Source organism: Eleginops maclovinus, chromosome 16 (assembly GCF_036324505.1).
Source record: "Eleginops maclovinus isolate JMC-PN-2008 ecotype Puerto Natales chromosome 16, JC_Emac_rtc_rv5, whole genome shotgun sequence".
Lineage (NCBI taxonomy): Eukaryota > Metazoa > Chordata > Actinopteri > Perciformes > Eleginopidae > Eleginops > Eleginops maclovinus.
In genome coordinates this window covers 5,503,196-5,529,456 of record NC_086364.1, presented here as the reverse complement: position 1 = coordinate 5,529,456, position 26,261 = coordinate 5,503,196, and the positions used below count along the sequence as shown (strand labels likewise).

The 26,261-nt window shown below is 39.2% G+C and overlaps 2 protein-coding genes across 2 annotated transcripts; one reads left to right on the top strand and one right to left on the bottom strand.

Annotated features, from left to right (window-relative positions):
- Window positions 1–61: 61 nt before the first annotated feature.
- On the bottom strand, window positions 62–14,708 carry crlf3 (cytokine receptor-like factor 3). The gene is made up of 9 exons (XM_063903309.1): window positions 14,594–14,708; window positions 9,123–9,250; window positions 5,363–5,570; window positions 4,941–5,028; window positions 4,225–4,402; window positions 3,490–3,718; window positions 3,258–3,396; window positions 2,994–3,106; window positions 62–2,562 (listed from the first exon to the last, which is right to left on the bottom strand). The coding sequence occupies exons 2-9, from the start codon at window positions 9,237–9,239 to the stop codon at window positions 2,297–2,299; spliced, it is 1,338 nt and encodes a 445-aa protein (XP_063759379.1). The 5' UTR covers window positions 9,240–9,250; window positions 14,594–14,708; the 3' UTR covers window positions 62–2,296.
- Window positions 14,709–17,181: 2,473 nt separating this feature from the next.
- On the top strand, window positions 17,182–22,310 carry LOC134878389 (mpv17-like protein). Its single transcript, XM_063904406.1, has 4 exons — window positions 17,182–17,977; window positions 18,878–18,948; window positions 19,612–19,641; window positions 19,863–22,310. Exons 1-4 carry the CDS (start codon window positions 17,671–17,673, stop codon window positions 20,076–20,078), a joined length of 624 nt encoding a protein of 207 aa, XP_063760476.1. The 5' UTR covers window positions 17,182–17,670; the 3' UTR covers window positions 20,079–22,310.
- Window positions 22,311–26,261: the final 3,951 nt, after the last annotated feature.

Below are 26,261 nucleotides of genomic sequence, written 5' to 3'. Positions count from 1 at the left end.
ATTTCATCCAGTCATTTTAGACTCTGCATCCCATCAATTATGTCACCACTGCAGAAAGGGATTGGTTTACATAATCTGACCTTTTTATTTAACAAAAAAATGACATCAGTGAAACAAATGCAATACAGAGGGTTGACAGCAGGTGTCGCTGTTTCCACTGTAGATGAAAGTCCTCAGTTTACGCTCCTTCAGAACTACATTTTCTGTTCACTGGTTTCAGGAAATCTGTACCATCCAAGGATAAAAGATAAAACAAAGAGCTTAAATATCAGCCTGAACAAATACACATCTATGAAAGCTGTGGAGGACAAACATCCACTAGTATGTTTTTTCTTGTTTAAATTTGCAGAAGGAAGAATACACAACTTTTCTTAAGTGTTGTGTTCCAGATGCTACCGTTACCAGGAATAAAAAACGGTTATGAAATTAAGACATTAAAATTGTTAGAAAAGCTCTGTTTCATATTAAATATTTGAAGGTTTATTACTGCAGGATGGACAAAAGAAAACATTTAAGAAGTTTGATTAGACTTCAACCAATTTCTAACTTGTAGATTCATCAATTCAACACGGTACAGACCTCAGATTACTCTCCTATCAACAGAGGCCACACAGTCACACAGAGTCAGACAGGATTCATCAATTGCTCACAGATTATTCAACCGTTAAATCATATTCTGACGCTACAACGGCAGCTTTTGTAAATACTGTTAAGGATTGTCAATGCAAAATAACTCAGTAACAGCTAAAAGTTTGTTTCTACAGCCTGGAGCTAAAAGAGAAGCTCTATAGATTCTTAATCCTGCACATTGGACCTTTAAGTGTCTCTCTGGCTTCCTTAGAGTTGTGTGTTTTATTTGATGTTAAACAAACTTATGAGAAATTAAGGCAAATACTCCAAATAACACAGACATACAATACTTTTTAGGATTTGTGGTGAACTGTCGTTTTGAACTTGCAAAGAACATTTTGAAAACAAATAAAAAATACAAGACGAGGTGATTTTCACAGTGAAGGGGCACAAAACAGAAAGTCCAGCAGAATGTAAGGTGTCCTTTTCTGTTGCTCCCAAACAAAGACGGGTAAAGGCATGATCATGCAGTGTGACCAAAACACGAATATCTTTTTCTCCAGAATGGCTCCCCGAAGAGGAGCTTTGACAAAGAGTCTCAGATCACATTTCCTCCCGGAGAGGCAGCAACGCTCGCAAAGTCTTTATGTTTACATAAACACAAGTAAACACGAATTACAGGGAAAAGGAAAACTCCTGTTCATAGGTTAAATAGGAGCTGTTGATGGATGCCTCTTATCTCAGGTAATGTGAGAATAATACAATATGGCGAGGTTACAGAGGGAACCGTGACGAATGATCTACAAATATTGTCTTAATTTGTGAAAAAACTATCTGGGAGTTAGCTTTTTTTATAAGGGGCTCTATTCTGCTTATTTTCAGGATCATATTTCTATTTTCTGCCTCTACTGTGACATGTCTCCATGCTTTAATGTTCAAAAAGCTCTTTATTTTTCAACCTCTGTCTGAAACCAGAGCTCAGTCTGCTCTGATTGGTTAGCTGGCTGGCTGTTATTATTGGTCAACAGCCTAGAGATGTCTAGGTGGTTGTACATAGTGACGTCACTGTTAAGGGAGTAAACAAAGGAGTCCAATGGAGGCGTTTCGGTGGGGGGGGGGGGGGGGGGGGCATTGCAGACCATTTACATGCACGGAAACCTATATGACACACTACAGGAAAGGGAAACCCCCAAAGCATAATATGGAGGGCGTTCAGAGGACGCATGGCTTCTCCTGTATCGAGGCGGGGGTTTCTGAGCAGCTTGAAGATCAGAAGTGCTTGGGAAAAATGCAACTCTTGCAGGAAGTTTCAAAAGCTTTTGATATGAAATTACAGCACGAGTTTTACTATCGTGTTGCTCGAGGTGCTTGTGTCCAAAGGATTTGTTTAGAATTTTCAATGGTTTAAAGTTTATTATGGCACCAAATCAGTGCAGCAAATGGTATCAACACCAACTGCTGCAACATGATAGAGAATAGTGATGGTCATCATATACTTCCTTTATAATGCTCTAAACCAGGACACACTGGACTTTTGACTTGAAAAAGGCAACTAAAACAATGTTTACTAAAGACTTATGACTAGAAAACTTGAGCTGCACCTCAAATGAATCCCATTGTTCCCCTGATGCACTCCGCTTCTATGTGGCATACACCGATGACCTGCTATCTCCTCCTAAAGATAAAAAACATAGAAAATACGTTGGTGTGGGTCTCTAAGGATCAGTTAGAACACGAGCACTTTCCAGCCGGAGTGCACGAAGGAGCAGCCGAAGAAGAGGCAGTCCACCGCCTGGTCCACCAGCCAGTCGAACACCACCTCCCTATTCCCAGAGCCGATGGTGACGCGCAGCTTGAAGTTCCCGCCCTCGCTCAGGTTGTTGTTGCTGACGGGGAACAGGTTGACTACCTCCATGTCGAAGGTCAGAGTGGAGCCCACGGTGACGGCCGGCAGCTGGTTGGTCATCTCTTTACCGTTCACGAACACAGCGCCTGAGAGAAGCAGGATAAGGTGAGTGTCCTTATACAGAGCGCTAATCAACACTGAATAATGCCAATGCGGGTTTTATTTTGAAAAGCCTGAAAATTAAAAATAATGTTTCTCCGCTGCAGCACGTCAGAGTGGTTTGTCTCATCATGCTAAACTAACACTTACAATGAAAGTTAAATTCTGTTTAACATCAACATCCACCATGCTACACAGGACAGAACAGACAGAACAGGAGTGCAGTTTATTGGGTTTTTTTGTCTGTTAAACAAAAATTTCAGAGCAGATCATATTGATTTTTTTTAAATGTGAACATTAGGGAAAACTATTGTCCATCATCTTTGACGTTTGAGCCACAACAATCATTTATTTCTGAAGAAGAAAAGTTTACAAGACACACAAGAACATGTAATGAGCCGTGTGCATGTGAGCGTACCGTTGGTGGAGATGCAGACGGCCTGGTCTCTCTGCAGCGACTTTGCCCCCTTCCCGCTGTCCACACACACCCCCAAACTGTCCCCCCGATCCATCTGACCTGCTGCAGATATCCTACACACACACACACACACACACACACACACACACACACACACACACACTAGATTCATTACCTTACATTTCCCATAAAGCTAAAAGGTTACAAAATTAAATCTATAAATGTTTCTTAATTATCTGTGTGTGTTTGGTTTTGTGTTCTTACTTGAAGGTGAGCGTCTGGCCGCAGAAGTAGGTGGGTGCGTTGGAGTAGAGGACGGGGCAGCGTGCTTGAGAGGAGTCGCTGCGCAGGGCGATGTTCCTCCTGCTGCTCAGGATGTAGCCGTCGGTGCCCGGACACCACTCTGTGAGGAGGAACACACACTGTGTCAGATGGTCTTAACTATATAGATATTAAAATGGTATTGTATCAAAGTTGTATATGGAGCTGTACCCACCGTGCGGTGTGAGTGTGGTGTAGCCCGTCTGTGGGATGCTCCAGGGGCTCCACTCAGTGCGCCCCTCCCCACGGGCGCAGACCCTGAACTGGTAGTCGATGTGGGGGTCGAGGTGCAGAACCAGGAACTCGCAATCCCGACCAATGTACGCGTCCTCGAACTGACCCCCCCCGCTGCCGGAGCGCCGGTACTGCAGCCGATAATCTGCTGCCGCAAAGTCCTCATCCACCTGAAATATCAAAATGAATAAATGAAGGCACAACAAACGTTACCATACCTTACCAACGTTACCAGAAGCTACCATAAATATTATAGATTTATGTTAAGTAAAACATCAAAAATAATCCTGAAAATATAAAGAATATCCATATATATCAGTAAATATCACAGAGCACAAAGGAAAAGATATAAGGGCTGCCACGCTGAAACAAGTATTATATGGTTTGGGAATAGTTAATATAAATGAATGCATAACAATATCTATTTATATATATATATATTTGTTTATTTGAAGGGGGCATTAAAATAATTAAATAAGACATTTGTTTTTTTCAGTCATTTTCCAGCAGCTCGTATATATTTAATTCATAAAAATAAACATGTTTATCTGTCGGCCCTTATAAACATGTTTATTTATTATTACCCCTCCTATAACAAAACCTTGGCATACAGAGGCAGAGATATGTTTTTAGGAAAGAATCACATTTAGTTTCCTTTAATGTGTATCTTGCTGACCTTACACCAGCGGGCCAGCACGCTACCCGGCCTCTCCTGCAGCTCGTCTATCTGGACGGGGGGGTGTGAGGAGACGGAGCCGAGGCGGGACACGCGGTCCCTCAGCAGCCCCAGGAGGGAGTCGTCCAGCTGGGCCGAAACACACGGCACGTCCACCAACGCTGGGACTTCCGGGAGGCTGGACGGACACACACACACACACACACACACACACACACACACACACACACACACACACACACACACACACACACACACACACACACACACACACACACACACACACACACACACACACACACACACACACACACACACACACACACACACACACACACACACACACACACACACACACACACACACACACACACACACACACACACACACACACACACACACACACACACACACACACCAATATAAACACCATAAAGTGCTGAAAATATCATAGAATATTAAGATGTGTTCATCTGACAGCAGGGAAAGGTGTCATTTAGGAATCCCCTTTCTTAAATGTTGTAAATAATGTAATGAAATATTTGTTATACTAATATTATGTATTTTATATCTTTATACTATTACTCATATTTTGATTCTGTTGCTGTTTTTACCATGTAAAGTACCTGTGTGTATCTTTCCAAGCGCTATACAAATGAAAAAAAGCATTACATAAAGCAGGTGATTCCTTTTGGGTTAATGTGTCCGTGTCCTACCTGTCCAGATGGATGTGCATGGCCTTCTTGGTGAAGCTGCCCAGTTTGTCTTCCTTCTCCCCGAGCCCACAGCGCAGAGCGGCCTCCCCTGCAGAGAGTGAGGCTGTCTTTACACATTCAACACTATCTGCTGAAATCTAACAGTTTAATCGAGGGTCTCCATGAAGGCTGATCATACACGGTTCATTTCATTTTATTTATCTATTATTGTTTGTATATTATATTTGATCTTTATTGGAGAAAATTAAACTTGTTGAAAGACAATGCAGAGTATCCAAACTCCCACTGAAAAAATATAATTATACACTAAAAGAAAAATAATTATAGTACTTAATAATGAATGTTGTTCCTTATATTAAATAGCTGTGTGTGTTGACGGTCAAACAGCAGAGTAACGTCAACGCTTTATTTCAGAGGCCCACCTTCTCTCAGCAGCTCGTCAGCCTGGCCCACCCCGTGCTCGATGAGGCTCTGGCAGTCATCCAGAGGGTTGACGCTGTCCGCCTCGATGGTATCTACCTCGGCCAGCAGGGTGGCCAGTCGCTCCGCCAGCAGCCGACTCGCCGCCGCCTGCAGTTCCGTGAAGTGCCGGCGCAGCGCCTCGCGGGCCTGACCCGAGCTGCCTCGAACCTGAAGGGACGAGGACAGACAGATGAAGGTCAATGGTCTCACTGACTCTTTTGAAAGATTGTTCGCTATAGTATACTATTATATACCATGGTTTAGGATGTTTAGCTTAGTAGGTAGGCTCATTTACCACCACGTAGTAAAATATGAAAAAGTTTATGAGCTAGTAGTCATAATTCTGCTTCACATTTATATTCTGGTAAAACTGCAGATCAAATCCAGTAAAACACACATTTAAAGACAAAATATTATGCTAATGTTAAGGTTAATATTTGTTTGTTTCTCTCCTGGGACATGTCTCCATGCTTTAACGTTCAAAAAGCTCTTTATTTTTCTCTTACTGCCTGTGCTGCAGCACCTCTTTTCACCCTCTGTCTGAAACCAGAGCCCAGTCTGCTCTGATTGGTTAGCTGGCGGGCTCTGTTGTGGTTGGTCAAATGCTTAGAGATGTCCTGCCCCTTGACTATCACGTACAAAGTGTTGGAGCGCTAGCCAATAGAGTCGCAAATGTTACATAATTATGTCACTATGTTATGGAAGTAAACAAAGGAGTCCAATGGAGGCGTTTCAGACGGGGGATGGGAGTGTGGGGGAGCCCCCCCCAAGGCATAATAGGGCCGCTTTAGATCTGATCATGTCAAAGTCTTTGGAACACATTTACTCAGCTAAAGTCCGCTTCTATTAAAAATGATAAGCATTTACTAAATAATCCAACTTCACACGACACAGTGTGTAAGCACAAACTACCCTCACTGAAGAGCAGCCTGTCAGGAAGCTGATCGGATCAGCGGTAGAGGTTGTGTTTTAGTTCCTCTTTACACACACACACACACACACACACACACACACACACACACACACACACACACACACACACACACACACACACACACACACACACACACACACACACACACACACACACACACACACACACACACACACACACACACACACACACACACACACACACACACACACACACACACACGACAGAAGCTGATGACACTGGGATGAAGCAGGGACAGTATGAAGATGAGAACACGCACACACACGATTGGGATTTTAGCCAGAATAATGAGCTGTGTGTGTGTGTGTGTGTGTGTGTGTGTGTGTGTGTGTGTGTTGTGCAGACACAGGGACCTTTCCATTGGAGACAAGTCACCACTTCCTGCCGACTATCAGTGAGGCACAGGCGCCCCGATGCTCAATATTTGTGGGTTCCAAAAATAATATTCAAGCTAAAAATATGAGCTGACATCATGAAACCGTTTGTCAAACATGGGACGAGACGGTCAGGCTGATGTTTGGACGACTCCTTTTACAAGGACGAGATGCTGCAGGGATAGTATTGTCTGGGTTTTCAAACACACATTCTGGTATCTCCTCCCTTATTCTCATTGTGTGTGTCTGTGTGTGTGTGTGTGTGTGTGTGTCTGTGTGTGTGTGTGTGTGTGTGTGTGTGTGTGTGTGTGTGTGTGTGTGTGTGTGTGTGTGTGTGTGACATTTCCTGGATTCCTTTAATATGCTGATGATCCAACCCTGCTGTGGGAAGAAGGGGGAAAAAACCAACCCTGAGATAAAGTATCATGGAGCAGCTGGGATTGGGTGGAGGAGGACACACACCCACTGAAATATGAATTATGATACTTTATAAGTAACTTGAGTACTTTGCACAGGGAAATGATAATATCCAAATGCCATTGGCTGCATATTGTAAGACTACTAGGTTTATTATGAAATTATATTCATTTAAGCCATATTTATTCTGCTGTTTAAGAAGTAGTGCACCTTTTAGAACTTCATAAAAAGGTAAAAATCATACACTATAGAATTAAATCAATAGACTCTGGTGTAAAAACAGCATTCTTAATAACTTCCATATTTGTCAGGTTAAATAAATGCGACATGTTCATTTGTGAGCTTTAAAGATTAAGATCACCTTTATTAATCCTCAAGGGGAAATTCAGTTATTCACTCTGATATTATTTTACAGTTACACGCATAACCGGCACCTCTCCAGCTACCAGTCCACTCTGTATCTGGTCAGACTGGGCTCCTGCCCCCTATTAAATTGCTGAAATTAGTGGATAGTCGTTTAAGCCCATGCAGTTACCAGCCTCAATGCTAGGCTGACTGAACGTAGCTTTACACTTAGCATCCAGATATCTGTCTTGTGATACAAAATGTGCCTAAATATATCAATATTCCTAACACTAAAAACTGAATAATTTGTGTGAGAGCATCAGAAGCCTCATACGTCAGTTATTATAATATAAAAGCCTTTATTTAAATGTGGTTTTACAACAACCTTAAGGTATTAAGAAACAGTTCATTAAGATTTCTTTACTCCTCAAGTGCATCTATGTAGTTTTTTATTATGTTATATTACATTGAGGCATGGAAAAGCTTTCCTTACAAGTTCCAGTGAATTAAAACCACAACGGAAACTCCCCTTATAGAACACCGTTAAGTTAAAGCATTTTTAAATTAAGTTCAAATATGCTAGCGCAAGAATATATTAGGTATATTTTCACTATATTGTTTTGTTAAACACCTTGTATTGTAATAAATAATGTTTAGTTCACCCTTAATTAAACTTAATAAATATGTAACAACACTGAGAGGTAATTTCCTCCAAATCACTCTAAACTAAATAGTTTCAACTCAGACTATGTTCCCAGTGTGTGTGATTTCTTTTATAAAGAGTCGTTGCACTGTGTTTTGTGTCAGAATCTGGCCTGCTCCCTCTCCTCTAAGATGTCCATAGCAACAGGAAATAGCAGCATTGTTTACAGCGAGCAGCTGGAGGTGTAAATCTAGACAGCGGGAAGGAAGAGATAGCCGAGAGAGAGAGAATGTTCTCCTGAGAGTGAGTGGGGTCAGGGGCCAACACACTTCTTATTACCTCGAGAGCGGTGAAGTACATCAGAATCAAAATCTGAAATCCTTTATTCACTCCAGTACTGTACGTTAGGAATCTTTTGAGTTAGTCCTACTAAAGTATTTCCATTTTATGCAAGTTTATTCTTCTACTCATGCAATTTCAAGAAACATAATGTACTTTTTCCTCCACGCAGCTTTAGAAACCAGATGGTAGTTATTTCTCATACTTCTTAAGCTTAATAAACTATTTCAAAAGGCGTTATATTTCACGAGATGGAATATTTCTGGTCGGCCAAAAACAATCATTTTTGGATATTCTTAAAAAGTGTGCTCTCCCAACCCTCTGTGTGCCATATTTGCTGGTATAAATGTCAGAATTATGTCACATTACAAGGCAAGTTTTGAGAAATCATAGCCTTAAAATGATCTGCTGGATACAGCGGCCCCAACCTAGCTTCACACGATGGATAGGTAACACGATGCACTTCTAAAGTTGGAACAAATTAGATCCACTCTTAAAAGGGACCACACAATCATGAGAATCGATGTCCCGTTTAAACAATGTAACTTACACACGACCCTAAATAAAGAAACATTTGAAATAAGATTATGGATAAAGTATTTTGATTAAACCTTGGTGTGTGCAGAGGTGTGAGTGGGCAGTGCTACCTGTTTGCGGGCCTGGTTGAGCCCATTGAGGCGCTGCTGGAGTTCACTGCGGTAGTTTTGGGCCGCCTCAATGCTTTCTTTGGCCTCCTGCAGCAACAGGTCCACCTCCACTGACATCCTCCCGCCTCCTGATGCACACAACAGAAAATATTATTTACAAAACACAACCAAACATGCAGAATAACCTGTAACCAGACACGTTACATAGACCCATCCAGAGGGAGCTTCTCAGGTCAGTGTTACAGGGAAACTGGCCCCTGTTGGCCCCCCATAGAACCACACCTGTGTGTAAGGCTAAGGGGCGGGACATCTATAAGCAGCTGACCAATCACAAGAGAGACATCCAGCTAACCAATCAGAGCAGACTGGGCTCTGGTTTCAGACAGAGGGTGAAAAGAGGTGCTGCAGCACAGGCAGTATGAGAAAAATAAAGAGCGTTTTGAACGTTAAAGCATGAAGACAAGTCACAGTAGAGACCCTAAATACAAATATGAAACTAAAAATTAGCATATTTACAATTCAGTATAAGGCGGAAAATAACAAAGAGTACAGGTGAAGCAGTCTGACTCGTGTATGGACTCAAATGTATAACAACCTGCATCCTCCACCACAAAAATGACAAGGTACAACACCGCATGCAGAGCATTCAACTGGCAGAGGACGTGATGCAACAAGTAAACCACTTCCTGCCGCTACCAGCAGTTAGTAGCACTTCTACAAAGACTTCAGGACTCTGCAGCGTGGGACAAGATTGATACTGACATTTTAATACAATTTGGATAACCACAAAACTAAAATAAAACACTACATAGGCTCAGCGGTTTGTTTAGCTACTTCCTGTGACCTTTACATCCACTAACAGATATCGCTGAAATAATTCTGCATTTGATTATTTTGGCTGCGTGTTAAAGTGAAAGCCGGTCTTTGTATTTATGGAAACTGATAGCACAGAACAAAGTAACGTCAACATGCAGAGTTTCAAAAAACAGCTGTAATATCAACGCTAATGTCATGCACATACACAATACCGCCTTCAACAGATTAGGAAAGGTTTACAACAGCGTCAACACATCTCGCAGAAACACATACATTTTGTATTTCGCACTAGTTTCTTCTAAATATGTATTGTTAAGAATCAGTTAAGGTTCAACACTTTAGAGTACTGAAGCAGTTGTATTTCCTCAGCAGTCCACACATTTCTTTGTCAGTTTCAGGTGAAATTAAGGAGGAAAAAAAGTTCATTTACCTGCACACAATCACAGAGTTATCAGACTGAGACAATGATGGCGTCCGGCTAATGCGGGAGTATTTGAGTTTGTTTATATGGACTGAGTCGTCATGTAAAGTGTGATATAAGAACAAAACCATAAAGAAATGTCACTGTCTGTCAAATTTGACTTTGTAAGGGTTTTTCATTTTCAATTTATATGACCTTTTTCTGTATCACCGTATATGAATCCAGAAGATTAACTAATGATACATTATCACATTGAATAGCACTTATCCCTATAGTACAGGAAGCTTTTCGTGCTTTGTTAAATTATCAATTATATTTGTAACATGCTCCATTCCTGTTTTTATTTATGCTTAAGAAGGAAACTCGATACACTTGCTAACCTACACTCACATGTGAAAGTGCTGTGAATATAATACACGATGATGCTTGATGGTAGGAATAAGTGCTCTTTTCTGCAGATGTTTAGGGCCTAAAAGTAACTTTCTTTTTTCGATAAACCCTCCTCTAAGCTGAAAGTAATGACACAACCCGGCCCCCGGCTGCGGTCGGCCGCGCTTCCTTTACAGCAGCATAAGAGGAAGTAGCTGCCGGGCCTGACGGCTGCACACAGTATCATCATGTGACCCAGGAGGGCATCTTACATTACCCTGCGGTGAATATACTGTCTCAAAATGAAATCCATAATTGGTCAACCTTAACAATAGGACTATAAAAAACGTAATTATCTTTAGGATAAATACGAATACACTTTAGATTTTAAAACTCTGTATGTTTTATGAGAAACATTACCTGTGATTTCAGGTTGTTTCCCCACCATAAAAGAACTGAGGTGCAGCACCAAAGCAAGCCAAATTATGTAAAATCAATCAAATGTTATTCATAAAGCCAAATATCACAAATGGGAAAGAAATTGAAGAAATGTCAGGGAGAGCAACTAGGGAGGGATTCCTCTCCGACATGTGTACAGATAATTAAATATACAGATATGATCATTAATACACAGACATCCATATGGGGAAAAATGATAATGACAACAGAAATGAAAAAGATAGAACAAAAATATAAGCACGTTTATGCACGGTACTAGTACTTTAAATGGCACAGCTTTGAATTTAATGTAATGTTTAAGTAATTATTGTATTTCCTTTCTTGTACATTGACATTTCTTATAAACATCTTTTAAGATAGTTTTAAGTCTTTTTTTTATAAATATTTCAATATTTGCTCCTATTTTACATCTTAAGTTTTGTGTACAGTATGCGCTATTTCACACCAAAGCAAAATCCTTGTATTTGGGAACCTACGATGCAACAACCCTGATTTTTGTGAAGCAAAAAAAAATAGCAAAGTGGAAAGCATCAAAATTAAGTAAATTACTTTTCTTTAAGCTTTTTGGGGGTTGTTTATTATTTTCTAATCTGACTTTTCATGCCTTTTATACAAAGATATGATAACATAATAACAATGGTAGAAAAAATGATGTGGATTTTCACATTTTTCAAAAAAACATTAACCTAAACCATATAAATACAAACGTTAACCTAAACCATATAAATACAAACGTTAACCTAAACCATATATAAATACAAACGTTAACCTAAACCATATATAAATACAAACGTTAACCTAAAACCATATATAAATACATACAAACATTAACCTAAACCATATATAAATACAAACGTTAACCTAAACCATATATAAATACATACAAACATTAACCTAACCATATATAAATACATACAAACATTAACCTAAACCATATAAATACAAACATTAACCTAAACCATATATAAATACATACAAACATTAACCTAAACCATATATAAATACAAACATTAACCTAAACCATATATAAAATACATACAAACATTAACCTAAACCATATATAAATACAAACATTAACCTAAACCATATATAAATACAAACGTTAACCTAAACATATATAAATACATACAAACATTAACCTAAACCATATATAAATACAAACGTTAACCTAAACCATATATAAATACATACAAACATTAGGCCTAACTAAACCCATATATAAATACAAACATTAACCTAAACCATATATAAATACAAACATTAACCTAAACCATATATAAATACAAACATTAACCTAAACCATATATAAATACATACATTAACCTAAACCATATATAAATACAAACGTTAACCTAAACCATATATAAATACAAACGTTAACCTAAACCATATATAAATACATACAAACGTTAACCTAAACCATATATACATACAAACATTAACCTAAACCATATATAAATACAAACATTAACCTAAGTGTTATTGGGGAAAACCTGGAATTGTTGTACATTTCCTTAACACACACACACACACACACACACACACACACACACACACACACACACACACACACACATTTAATTGTATCTGTTTGTTTAAACTATAGATAAGCAAATGTACATAAAGGGATAACTGTCACCTTTAATACCGGGATACTTTAAACACACACACATCAAGAAAACAACTCTACTGTCAGGCCTTTGTATTTAGACCCCATGTATGCAAATGTCGGTCTCCATAGTTATGCAGGCATGCCATCAAACAACACAGATATTAGTCCTCCCCTCTTTAACTCCAGCAGCCATTAACAAACACTCACAACATAGATTTTCTTTTTATCCTCTAAATAAGGACGCTGTCTCTCTGACCATCTCTTTAATCCTGTGGATTTATAAAACCTATCTCTCTCTAAAACCTTCTAAAGACTCAAAGTGAATTATTGGAACTCAGTCAAGCATATGTCAAACTGACTGAAATATTTTTCCTGTATGAAGTATAATAAATTATGAGTTTGGCAAGAAACAAACCTGTATTCTTTATGCTTTTTTAATTACAAATGAAGCAAGAGAGTTATCAGTAGAGTGTTTTTTTAAGTATTTAGGTCAACCTGTGTGTAATGATGTCCCACTGTCTCACTTTCACAGGTCTGTCACACTGTGTACGGTATTACAAGTATGCAGCCAAACAACCCAGGCCTGTCTCGACAAAAATGTCTTAAAACAAGTTGTGTGTGAAGCAAGGAGAGCCATTTCATATTGAAATTGATTTTAAAAATCCAAAATAAAAAAGGTATTAAAAAAAGGATGGGTTAAATAGACTTGAGAAAACGTTTGGGTTGTGCATGTTCATCATTTTGTCATATAATATCCTTCTCAACATTCATGAGCATATTGGCTGTTTTTGAGTGCTCATACAGGAAGCTTGATAGACATACTACTGTTAAGCACTTGAATGCATCATATAATGTTATGACCTAATTTGATTTTGATATGTCTCATCTTTAAATAAACGTTAGAGAATTTGAAGGAGCAGCATGTAACTTCTCAGGCATGCTGCAAATGCTCTGACAAACAGCAAAGTTATGAAAGGCATTTAAGTGCACCCACACACTATTATTATTGTTATTATTAGAGCAGAGCCGTGACAAGAACAGAAGCAGACATGTCTCAACTCGCTTACAAACACTTCCGTATTTTGCAGTTATTTTCATAAAGTTAGACCTTTAGCCTGCACTGTTGGGGCTGTTTATGGAAGTTTAGGCATGTAAAATGCATAATTGAATCACGGTGTATAAATGCTGCCTGGGAATGTCACGAGGTCACAAATCGATGGATCTAGTCCTGTTAATCTTAATGTGTCGCGTGAAGAGATAACTGCTACCAAACTGCGTTCAAGTATCTGCTATTTTAAAGTGCAAGCTTCTCTCAGCAGACTGTGACACATCACAATAATACACATGTGAGTCTTCCTGAATAAGGACTGTAATTAAGTAAATTCGGCTCGTAAGCTATATCTCTAAGCACCTCCTTTACTCTTGAAATGTTAACTTTAATAGATAGTGGTCACGGTGTATTTAAGTGGAAGAACATGATGGCAATAACAGACAAACTAGCATAAAAATTGTCATTGTCAGCCTTAAAATGACAATAAAAGTGTGTTACTGTTCATTTAAAGGATTCAAATAAGCTACAATATACAGCACACCTTTTACCAGTTAAGATAGGCGAAGTTTTAATGGAGTTGTGAGACGTTACAAGAAAGGAGGAAAGTTGGCTAGCTTCTGGTCAAAAGACAATCGAAACTCGGACCATGTTTGGGAGAGCAAACACAGGAAACTACTAAAGAAAGTGATGGTTTATGGTTTAAATTAAAAGTCCATCTTAAGTGGAGAAATTGTCAAACATACCTGTATTACAGCTTTTCAGTGGCCATTAAGTTCCGAAAGTTGTGAATCAGCTAAAAGCCAACGCCACACCACTGCTAGATATGCCGAAGTTCTGCTCAAGTACAAAAACGACACTTCCGAGGATCCCAGTGCAGCAGCCAATCAGCAACAAGATCATTATGATCGACAAAAACATCAGCCAATCAGAATGAGTAATGCTCGGTTCACCCGTCCGTTATCAACCGACTCCTCATATCTGATGAAATGAGTTGATGTATGCAAATCTAAACTTTTAGTAGAAATCTTATTCTAGTTGTGTATGTATTTACTTTAATTGTAATGTGTTCATTTGTTGGTGTGAGTTTCAATGTCAGTAATATGTAATCACTATTTTTTAGATGTAATGGAGTTAAATTGATGTACATTGTCTTTTTTTTCCTACTCAACTACATTTGTGTGCCTCTTTAAACATTTATGCACTTTTGCTTTGTTTTAGATTTGTTGTTTTAGCAGTAATAGAAAGGTTTGTGAATTGTACACATTGCGATTGTACTGAAAATGTAGCATATTTAATAAAAATAAATCTTAAAAACAAATAAATAATTGTAATGCTAAGACATTACTGTAATATCTTGCATCTATTGCTATCATATTTATTAACTGTATGTGACTTAATGAGGTTGTTGCGAAATACAAAACAATTATACACCCTTGGTGTTACATCAACCATTGGATTATTGGACGGAGCTGCCATCCATGGAGGACCTCTACACCCAGCGGTGTAGGAAGAAGGCCTGTAGGATATTAAAGGACCCCCATCACCCCAGCAACAATCTGTTCTGTCTGCTGCCGTCTGGCAGACGGTACCGCAGCATCCGGACCAAGACCACCAGACTCAGGACAGTTTTATACCACAGGCTATAAGACTGCTGAACTCCTGAGCTCTGTGAATGTCTACTCACATCTGTTTATAGTACACACACATATATATATATATATATATATATATATATATTATACACATCTGCCATACACATCTGTTTATAGTACACATATCTATATATTATACATATCTGCCATATACATCTGTTATACATAATATATGCATCTGTCCATACATCCTCATTCAACAGTGTAAAGTATTTAATTACTTTCAACGTATTCGTCATATGTATATATTTCACATCCTTAAATCTTTATTGTTGTTATTGTAAATATTCTTCTCTCTTTTTGCACTATTTATTTATCTTATTGCACATGTATGTTGAGTTGTTGGAGGAGCATGGGATATAATATTTTCATTGCCAAGCATATACGTTGTATATGCTGTGCATATGACCAATAAAACCTTGAAACCTATTTTTGGACAGATACCTTGAGAGCCCCTGCTGGCCCTTTGTGGAGTAGCATTGCCCTCTATGGGCATAACATGGAAACTGCATGTATTCAGGCTTGCTGCTTGAATACATTTGTCATATTGAATTTAACTTGTTGCAGTTTTAGTTATGTCAAACTTATTAACCAGTAGAGCATGTTAGAGAGATCCATAGATGAGGCAAACAAAATTCCAAAATAGAAATACAGATGAGTTTTATATTTTCACACTTATCATTTAAAATAGAAATAGTGTGATCAAAAATATGATTATTATGACAGACAGACAGACAGACAGACAGACAGACAGACAGACAGACAGACAGACAGACAGACAGACAGACAGACAGACAGATAGATAGATAGATAGATAGATAGATAGATAGATAGATAGATAGATAGATAGACAGACAGACAGACAGACAGACAGACAGACAGACAGACAGACAGACAGACAGACAGACAGACAGATAGACAGATAGACAGATAGATAGATAGATAGATAGATAGATAGATAGATAGATAGATAGATAGATAGATAGATAGATAGATAGATAGATAGATAGATAGATAGATAGATAGATAGATTATATTCACTTACACCTGCGTTCCGATACTTTTATTACAATACCACAATGCATGCCATCTAAAAAACACATTGAGTGTGCGGTATGTCAAATGCATTAAGCCAAATCTACCAAAACCTAATGCATACAGAAGTTGATTTCGGTATGCAGGCCAGCATGCTTTTCTGGCTATTATTAAGCACATTCCTTTGCTCAGCAGATACATGAGCAACAGGGTCGAAGTTCAATGCTAGGTCAAAGTAGTATGTCCCAGCTGCGTACTGCACCCAACAGCACCTCATTTGTACAGCAGAACATCATGCAGTAGATGTTCTCTAATTAAAGTGAAGAGGTTGCACCTGAGGGGGGTGTGTCCTTTCAGTTTGAGCTGTCCTCGCCGCCTTAGGTGTGATCATGTGACCACCCTGACAGTTACAGTTTCTTATATCCCAGCCTAATAAATGAAAATGTCCCAAAATAACGAGAGAGAGAGAGAGAGAGAGAGAGAGAGAGAGAGAGAGAGAGAGAGAGAGAGAGAGAGCTGGTTAGTCACCGCAGACCACTGCATAGCAAACTAATGCTTTGTGTGACGTAGTTACGTATACGGCCATCGAGGCTACGTCTGAGTGTCCCGGGACAATCCCTCAGATTAGAGCTCGACCCGCAGGATTTGTTGGACAGGCACCTGACTCACTGAGAGTGGAAGCAGACAGAAATATCTTGATATATATTTATTTTCCACAGCAGATTTTTCTTCCCTGTTGCCTTTTTATAATAATAGGGTGGATTGATGGATTTTACGCATGCGTAATTCTAGGACGCGCTACTTTACATGCTCTGCAATTGACCAAGTGGTGCCATGGCAGGTTTTACGCATATATGAGTGTTTTTAGATTTTTTTTTTTTTTATCTGAGTGTGTGTTTCTCATTACTCGTCTGAAAGGCGGTAATGTGTGTTATTCCCGCAGCCAGTGGAGCCGTCTAATCCCTCTCTGATTATTGCACACAGATGGATAGCGTCCTGCCGGCCAGCAGATTGACATCCGGCCTTAGTGAGATCAATTTAACCGCTATGCCCGCGTTTTGATGGCTGAAAAAACATTCAAGGACCTTGCAACGTCAATTTAGGACCCCCAGCGTCCCTCTAGTGGTGCCAACATGAGGAGAGTTGTGCTCAAAGAGGCTGCCAAAAGGTTTCCCTGGCTGGCCAATGTCACTCTGTACGGGTGCTTGTTTGCCGGCGGTGACCTGGTCCATCAGCTCGTAGCTCAAGAGGGTAGTATGGACTGGAAACACACTCGCAACGTGGCTATTGTAGCAATCAGTTTCCATGGGAACTTCAATTACTTCTGGCTGCGAGCCCTGGAGAGAAGGTTCCCCGGGAAGTCCGCCGGAATGGTTTTACGCAAACTCCTGCTGGACCAGAGCTTCGCGTCGCCTTTGGCCACCAGTGTCTTCTACACAGGTAAAACCGCCTGATGGTGAATCCAATCTAATGCACCGACAATTGGGAGTTTTGTCTATGAACCTGCACATATCTAAATCGTAACATCACTACAACTTTTTATGTCAAACCATCAGATTTTACATTCGTAAAAAAAAATCAGAATATTTGCTTAGACAACATACACTCAGGCTGATTAGACATATCATGTACAGCCTGCAAATATTAACGTCAAACTGATTTAATGAGGCTTCCCATGAAGGTCATCCCTCAGTCAAGAGAAAGTCAAATATCATGGGGTCACAGTGAGGTGTGAGTCATGGACGTATTTGGAGAGATTAGGGCCCCTGGGCTTTAACATGTAGGACCCCCTCACCCCCCTCTTACTTAGAAACAAGACACCCAAACTTTAAAAGTCTATTTTTAGTAATTGAACAACTGTCTGTAGTTGTCTTGTGTCTAATTGTAGATGTGTTGAATGTTTTTCTAGTGGTTTTGCATTCATCATTATTAATTAGGGTGGTTTTGGCATCTTTGTGCGGCAATCTAGTATAGCATAGTTTGCTTGTTATTGTTTGTGTTTTGCATCCTTTGTGGGGGTTTTGCATCTTCTTTACACTTCTTTGGTTGTTTTGGATCTCTTTCTAGATATTTTTGCGCGTTTGTAGTCAATATATGAATGTTTTTCGTAATTTCCAGTCATTTAGCATCTTCATTTAGTTGATTTGCATCTGTAAAGTTACTTTATTTATCTTTTGTAGACATGTTTGATCATTAGTAGATGTTTGATTATTTTTATACATCATTTAGTAAATCAGGCCTCTGTGCCTATGCCCTGTAGGCCCGTTTAGTAATCCATCTAAGGTCCTTACACACGTTTTTAAATCAACTCAAACTCTAAAAGTCTCCTCTATCCCGCAGGGGTGAGCCTCTTGGAGGGTAAGGAAGATATCTTTGAAGACTGGAGAGAGAAGTTCTTCAACACCTGGAAGGTAAGGCAGGCCTCGGCAGCATCCAGCCGAGGAAAGTCACCTTCCCTCCCCACGCTGCTGCTGCTGCCAGCTCACAAACAGATTAACCCAGATTGTGCTCGCTGCTGCTTTTGCGCAGTGGACAAGTAGTCCGAGAGCAAGCCGGGTAATTCAGCCGCGGCTAGTGCCAGAGGATTAAAAAAGTCAGTGAGTTTCAGCAGTTGATATTATGCCAAATATAAATCACAGTGTAATGCTGCTGGATTAATGTTTCACAATCCCAGTAAATGTCATAGTTTCATTAGTTAATATGTCCTGAAATCTGTTTTTCATTAGTTGTGTAAAAAGTTACATATCACTGATTAAAGGGCCATATTATGCTTTTTGGGGTTTCCCTTTCCTGTAGTGTGTTATGTAGTTTTTGTGCATGTAATTGGTCTGCAAAGGCTCAAATCCCAGTGTTCCCTCAACAGGGAGTTTCTTTCCCACAAACTCCCCCCCTGCCTGAAACGCAGTAACATAGTGACGTTGCTATGTAACACTCATGCTTCTGTTGGCTAGCTCTTCAACACATTACAAATATTAACCTGGAAATGAGCAGAATAGGGCCCCTTTAATATCTTTTTTTTTCTGGTTGGCCTGTATGGATTTTGTCAAACTCTTCCTTTCTTTTTTCACTTTCAGACTGGACTTATGTACTGGCCATTCATGCAGGTAAATAATAAAGCTCAGTTAGGTTTGGTGCACATTTTTACACATTATTTGTTATTTTAGTTTGTTTATGGATTTAAAAAGGCTAGAAGCTTAGAGAGCTTTGTTTTGTCTGACTGTTTTTCCAACTGTAAGGATAAGAAAGTAACTCTGTCAACTGAAAACCAAACAAGACAACAGTGTTTATGAATATCTGTTTGTCCACGTCATGTTTTCCTTCACAGCTTCTGAACTTTGTGCTGATGCCGTTGTACTTGCGGACGGCCTTCATGGGCTGCTGCGCCTTCCTCTGGGCCACCTTCCTGTGCTTCTCCCGGCAGAGTGGTGATGGCACTGCCAGCGTGGCTCTGGCCTTCATCATGGACCCCCATGAAACCCTGCAGGAGATACGCAAGGCCCGGTTGGCCCGGAAAAAGCAGAACATCCAGGATGAAGACTAAAGGGAGAAGGAGGAGAATGCTTCTTACAGTTTTCCTAACAAGCAACCCAAGTGAAAAGAGCAGTATACTGGTTGGAAAAAAACATTTATCTGTCACTAACGCACACAACAACTGACTGGTATGGACTTGAAAACTGCAGATGGATTGATATTTTTTTGTCTGCATGTGAAAATGTTGTCCTTACAGGTTGTAGTGCAGTGTTTTTTGATGGAGGACTGTGGCTGGTTGTTGGTTTTATATAAAACCTCAGAGCAGTGATATCCTAAAATCTGATTTATCCTAGCTGTGCCTTCTCTCTCAGTGACACAACCTCATGTGTGCAAGTTTGCAGTGTTTGGCTGACTTGTGACAGTCATTATTTAAAATCAATACAAGGCAATATAAATATATATTTATTTATTTATTTAATATTTTTGAGTGCAATTTTAAATGGTGTTTATTTTGGGATGCACTGATGTATAAGAAGGCTGTTTTGGTGAGTGAAAAACTATTGATCTCTAATGGCTCTTCCAGCTGATCTTCTCAATGAAACTGTCCTTATGATCAAATACTGGAAGGAAATGGAGACAAGGATCATTTGCAACATTTTTTTCAAATTTCCAACTATTTTGCAAGGAAACCTGACTCAGTGTCCATCCAAATCTAAGTCCGTCTCAAAGATCTTCAAATACAAATCCTGATAAAGGCTGAATATGTTTTCTAAAAACAAGGGAGGAAATTATGCATTCATGGGGACTATTTTCAGCAGCGGATAAATCCACATTTGGTGCTCTAGAAACTATTTGTGGCAGCAGGATGTGGTGTAAATGGTGTTCTAAATTGAATTTGAATAACAATTTAACTATATATGGTCCAGAAGAACCTATAGGCTTTCATATGTGTTTAAAAGGAGTAATGTGTGTTTTTGTGGAATTTGTTGTTAAGATATCATTTCATTAAGGCCACAGGTTATGTATCAGTGCATCCCACTTGTGTTGTGTCTCCCAGTTGAACTCGTAAAGTGTTTTAATCCTGTCCTCTTACTTGAAAGAACGCAAATACCTTATCAGCACGTCACTTACCCAAACCAGACCCATATAACTCAATCTTGTTTAGATTGAATCTGTCTTTTAGCAAAGCTGAAAAGCTGTGACTTTTATCCAAAAGCAAAGTAAAATGAATACAAGATATAATTTCTTAATTCATTTGTGTCATACCAAAGGTGGAAAGACCGTGTAATAATAAACTTTTATGGAACATTTTACCTTTCAAATACACGGAGAACATATTTAGAAAGTTTTTGGACCCCTTCTATACATAAGCTTTAAATGTGTAACAAAGACTTTGGGTTTTTCGATGGATGAAAAAACAATAAAACCTCAAAGAATGTTCATTATTTTGTTGGAGTCAGCCTCAGCCAGCTTTGATATTTTAAAGGCTGCAACTGTCCACTATCCACATTTCACTTTTACATGTCACACCAACATAGAAATCAGTTTGAACGTATACAGCAGATAAATTAAATTAAATCAAATGTATTCCGACAGGTATGAGTCACAGTGCACACATCTTCTCCCTCACTCTTTCATTAAATGTCCTGAATAAACAGTTTTAGCATTTACTTAGCTTTAGGTTCTTTTCGTTGCATAATAATAAAAATACATAATCTAGCCCTGTATCAGCTCCTGTTGGACAATAAGTAAAAGAAATGAAACACAAAAGTGTCAAAGGTACATACTGTATCTATCAAGTTGCAATATTTAAATCACACAGTTTTCCCCCGACAAGAATGGCATTTCAAGAAAACTGTGTATCGTTTACAATACAACAAATATTGTCTAATCCAATCATCCCCCAGGCAATTATTTATATTTATTTCTTTGTGAGTTAAACAGTAAAATGGAGTGAAGTCTACAGGGTTACTGGCAGATATTGGTTCAGTTGCTTGGGCGATGTTTGGGATATTTATTTGATATGCTCTATAATCTCTTTCATAATGAATTGGGATATGCTGATTTTACACCAAACAATATAATGATGCATTTATTCCATAGATATTTCTCAGAAGTCCAAATTCAATTATAAGGGAAAAAAGATACTCACAAATAATGAATTCTCCGTATATATATGTTTTGTCATAATATGCATGGTTTATGGTTTTTCACAACGTTTTAATTATGTTGCCCAATCAAAGTGACACATTATGAGAGGGACTTCAATTTCAGGTTGTTCCAGCCTGCACTAGCTAGCGCCTTCCAGCAGAGGGCAGTGGTGTCACAGCTGAGGAGAAACAGTGTCAGTTTCCATGATGGAGAAAGAGGGGATGAGATGTAATGATGGCAGTAAATTAAGATCTTCTGACAGAACTAGCAATGAACTTAGCTGAGTACTTTTCTTTCTCAAGTTGAATTTGTTTTCACCTTAAAAAGTTTGATTGGAAATCCACTATAAACATACAACAGAAGCAGAGCTGAGCTGTGTGCAGAGTGCTTCACCAGTTGAATATTATATAAATATTTGATTGAAAATTAAGTCTTTCTTTATTGAAAAGCTTAGTTTTTTACTGACTATAAATCAGTGCAGCATTGTAATTCTATGCTGGTCTAGTGGAATACACCTCTTAATGGGATTTGAGTCTTTTTTTCAATTTTATACGATTATTATGTTTAAAAAACAGCTTTAAAAAAAAGAAGTTTGGAAGCACTTCCCAAATTGTGCAACTAATGCAGGGGAAACCCTTTTTGTAAACTGAGCATTATAGTCTAGTGGCCAGCAGTGTGAACCTGGGAATGTTAGGTACCCCAAAGCGTTATGATAGAAATGTATGGAACTGGTCCACAGCACATAGAAACTGCTGATGCTAACTTGCATATGTTGGGCAATTTGCACAATTAGAATACTTTGAAATGACAGTCAAAAAAATCACTTGGCCAATTTGTAGAGGTTCGGAGTGGTTTTGGGTATTGAGGATGCTGAATGCAGAAGCAGGATCAACAACGGCAGTTTTAACCAGAAAGGGATTATATTCTTAATCTCAGTGGTTTGATTTTGACTCCCATGCATACTGTTGCGACCATTGGATATATAAATTATTATCTCTACTGCGGACAACTTCTCTTCAAATAAATGCAATCTGTCCAACCCAAATGAACACCAAACATCTTTATCAAAAAGTTTAATCAAAATCAGCACAGTAGGAGTAGACCTATGGCCACCTTCTGGTTAAAGCTGCTGTTTTGGATCCTGAACATGTCAGAAATGGACTCAGCATCCTCAGTTACACCTAAAATCACTCCAAAATTGTCCAAATCGCTTTTCGGCTTTATTGGTAATCCATGCTTAATAATGCAACTTATGCTTTTTGTGCAAATTGCCTAATACACAAGTTATCATCCGGCAGTTGCTATGTGCTGGGGACCCGTACTATACATGCTAGACCTATGAAGGCTATTGAAATTTGTTGGAATGTTGGAACTTTCACTTAAGGATATGAAAACATGTTTCAGTGTACATCGCGCTCTCTCAGGCTCAGAGGCATCCTGACTGGCTCTCCTCCAAGTCACTCTTTCCTCATCTCCGTCTCCAGACGGGATTTCCTGTCTGTGTCTCAGGGAGGGGCTGGATCCCAGGACCAGCCCGCCCCCCAGCTTCCAACACTTGTACATGTGGTGGGGTGACATCAGTGAGCAGTTCACTCTTTCCTAATGTGTGACTCTGTTTCCTGCCTTCATTGTCTAAGATGAACAGGAAGGACAGGCAACCATCGTGGCTGTTCTTCCCTTGTGCTGTCACTCTGAGGCCTGGTTTTAGACTTTTAGTTTGGCTTTTATGAAGTGTTTTACATTTTATACTTAGGGTTAGGGTTGACCTTTGACCTTTCAGTAGTGCCTGCATGTGCAAAGTGGTGAGTGTTGCTCTGTACTCCAGAAACAAAACCTATGAAATAACTTTGGAGCTATGAAAGCTAATATTACATTTACTCATCACAAATTTGAGTTTCTATTCAGTTATTTTTGGGTATTTTTAAGTAAAGTAAACCAAATAAGTTGACACAAGAAGGAAGATCTACTGTGGGCTCTTCTTCCTTGTGTCAAACATTAGAACAAACCTTCTTGTATGAGAGGAACCAGTCAGTTATCTCTGAGCTACTAGCAGTAAATCACATTGATCACCTCCTTTAACAGCTTCATAAACAAAGAAGACTCAACATTTGCCTTTTGTGTTGCCTTATTCGACCTGTTGCCATTATAGTTCTGCTATGTGTGTGTGTGTGTGTGTGTGTGTGTGTGTGTGTGTGTGTGTGTGTGTGTGTGTGTGTGTGTGTGTGTGTGTGTGTGTGTGTGTGCAGCCTAATTTTACTCAGGCACTGTATATCACCCAGGGCTACACTTGTCAGGGTTTGGCTGGAAGTCGGGTCAAGAGCGGTAAAATATAAGACGGGAGGTAGATTTAACAAAAAGAGAACTCTTATTTACAAAAGCTGAACAGAAGGGCAGCAGGTGAACACAATCAGACAATCAAGCACAGGCGGGAAAACACAGGAAGTAAAATCGGACCAGACACAAAGAGAAAATACATTTCCAAATAAAACAGGAAACATAAAATACAAAAACTATGGTCATGAGAACGCTTGGGACGTTTGAGTTTTTTTTATCATTAGGGCTGTGTTGCAGTGTTATTATATGACTCATATAACGTCAACATTTATGAAGGAATAGCTCTACACTGAACACTTCATATAAACTGTTCAATCTAGAGCTATTCTTTCATAATTGTACATTTTACTACTTAGCACCGGATAAAGCCATTTTTCATATATATATGCTGGCCTCATATATATGAGAAAATGAACAAATATATATTCTATGCTTTCCAGTCCAACAAAATAAAGCTGGCCTTCAAATTTTAAAATTCTTAAAAAATATGCGTTTTGATCAGGACTGATGTCGGTTAAAGTGCTTAACCCATTGAAAGTGAAAAATATGAAATTGTCAGATAAATACAGTTGAATAAAAAGCACAATATTTCCCTGTGAGATGAATGGGAATAGAAGTATATCAAGTAGCATGAAAAGATAAGACTCAAGTACAAACACCTCATATGAGTGGTTGATTTAATGAGTAAAGGTATGTAATGTGAGCAGCATTTCAGGCCGGAGCATTAGAATCCTGCAGGGTGAACATAAACTCTTAAAAGCTGCAGGGGAGCCCCACACTCAGCACCTTGTTCTCACTTTAATTACTTTCACATTTAAATAATAGTGTGCAACAGGTTAAAACTTCACGCCACCAATATATACAGCTGTGTTTTTATTTTAATCGCGGCCTCAGGGGGCCACAGAGGCTGCACTGTGCTGAAGTTGGAGTAGTGGAAAGTGCTGGGCTAGTGGAAAGCAGCTATAAACAGAGCGGCTGGAGGCGACCACTAAAGCGTGCCGACACACCCTGCTGCTCCACCCCAACTAAACTCCAGCTGCACATGCAGTTCACCAAAACACACCAACAAACACAGTTTAAAGGGATAGTTCAGATGTTTTAATGTGAGGTTGTGTGAGCTACTCATCCATCGTCCAGTGTTTTAAATACAGAGGCAGGTTACACACCGCCAGTTTGGAAAAGCACAAATGAGTAGCAGCACAGAAGTAAAGTAATGTATGTTCGGGGGGCAGCAGATAAACATGTTTTTCACCAAAGTCATACAACTCTTTTCGGCAAAACTGAAGCAAGCATCTGTGCTCTCTTCAAGGCAACCAGACTCCATTGTCAAAAGCAGTATCTTTACATCGCAGAAAACAGCTGATCTACTGCCGCCTTGGTTGATTGGTTGGTTAGTGTTACTGTACAACTGTAGTGTTTTAATAAGCTACCTCATTTTCACCGAAGTAACACAACAACACAAACAAATCAACCCTTTGAGGCAGCAGTAGAACAGCAACGCCAGTTTACTGTGAGGGCAAAGTACTGGGTTTTTTATGGAGACTGGTGGCTTTGAAAATAGCATAGATTATGGTTTAAATTCAATTTGTAATTTAGTCTTGCATCTTTCAAAATTAGGACACTGGATTTCAAGAGACCCTATTATGGTATGCGGGTTTTCCCTCTCCTGTAGACTGTCATATAGGTTTTTGTGCATGTCAATAGTCTGCAAAGGCTAAAATCCCTGTGTGAGTTTATCCCCCCCCCTTTACACAAATACAAAACAACC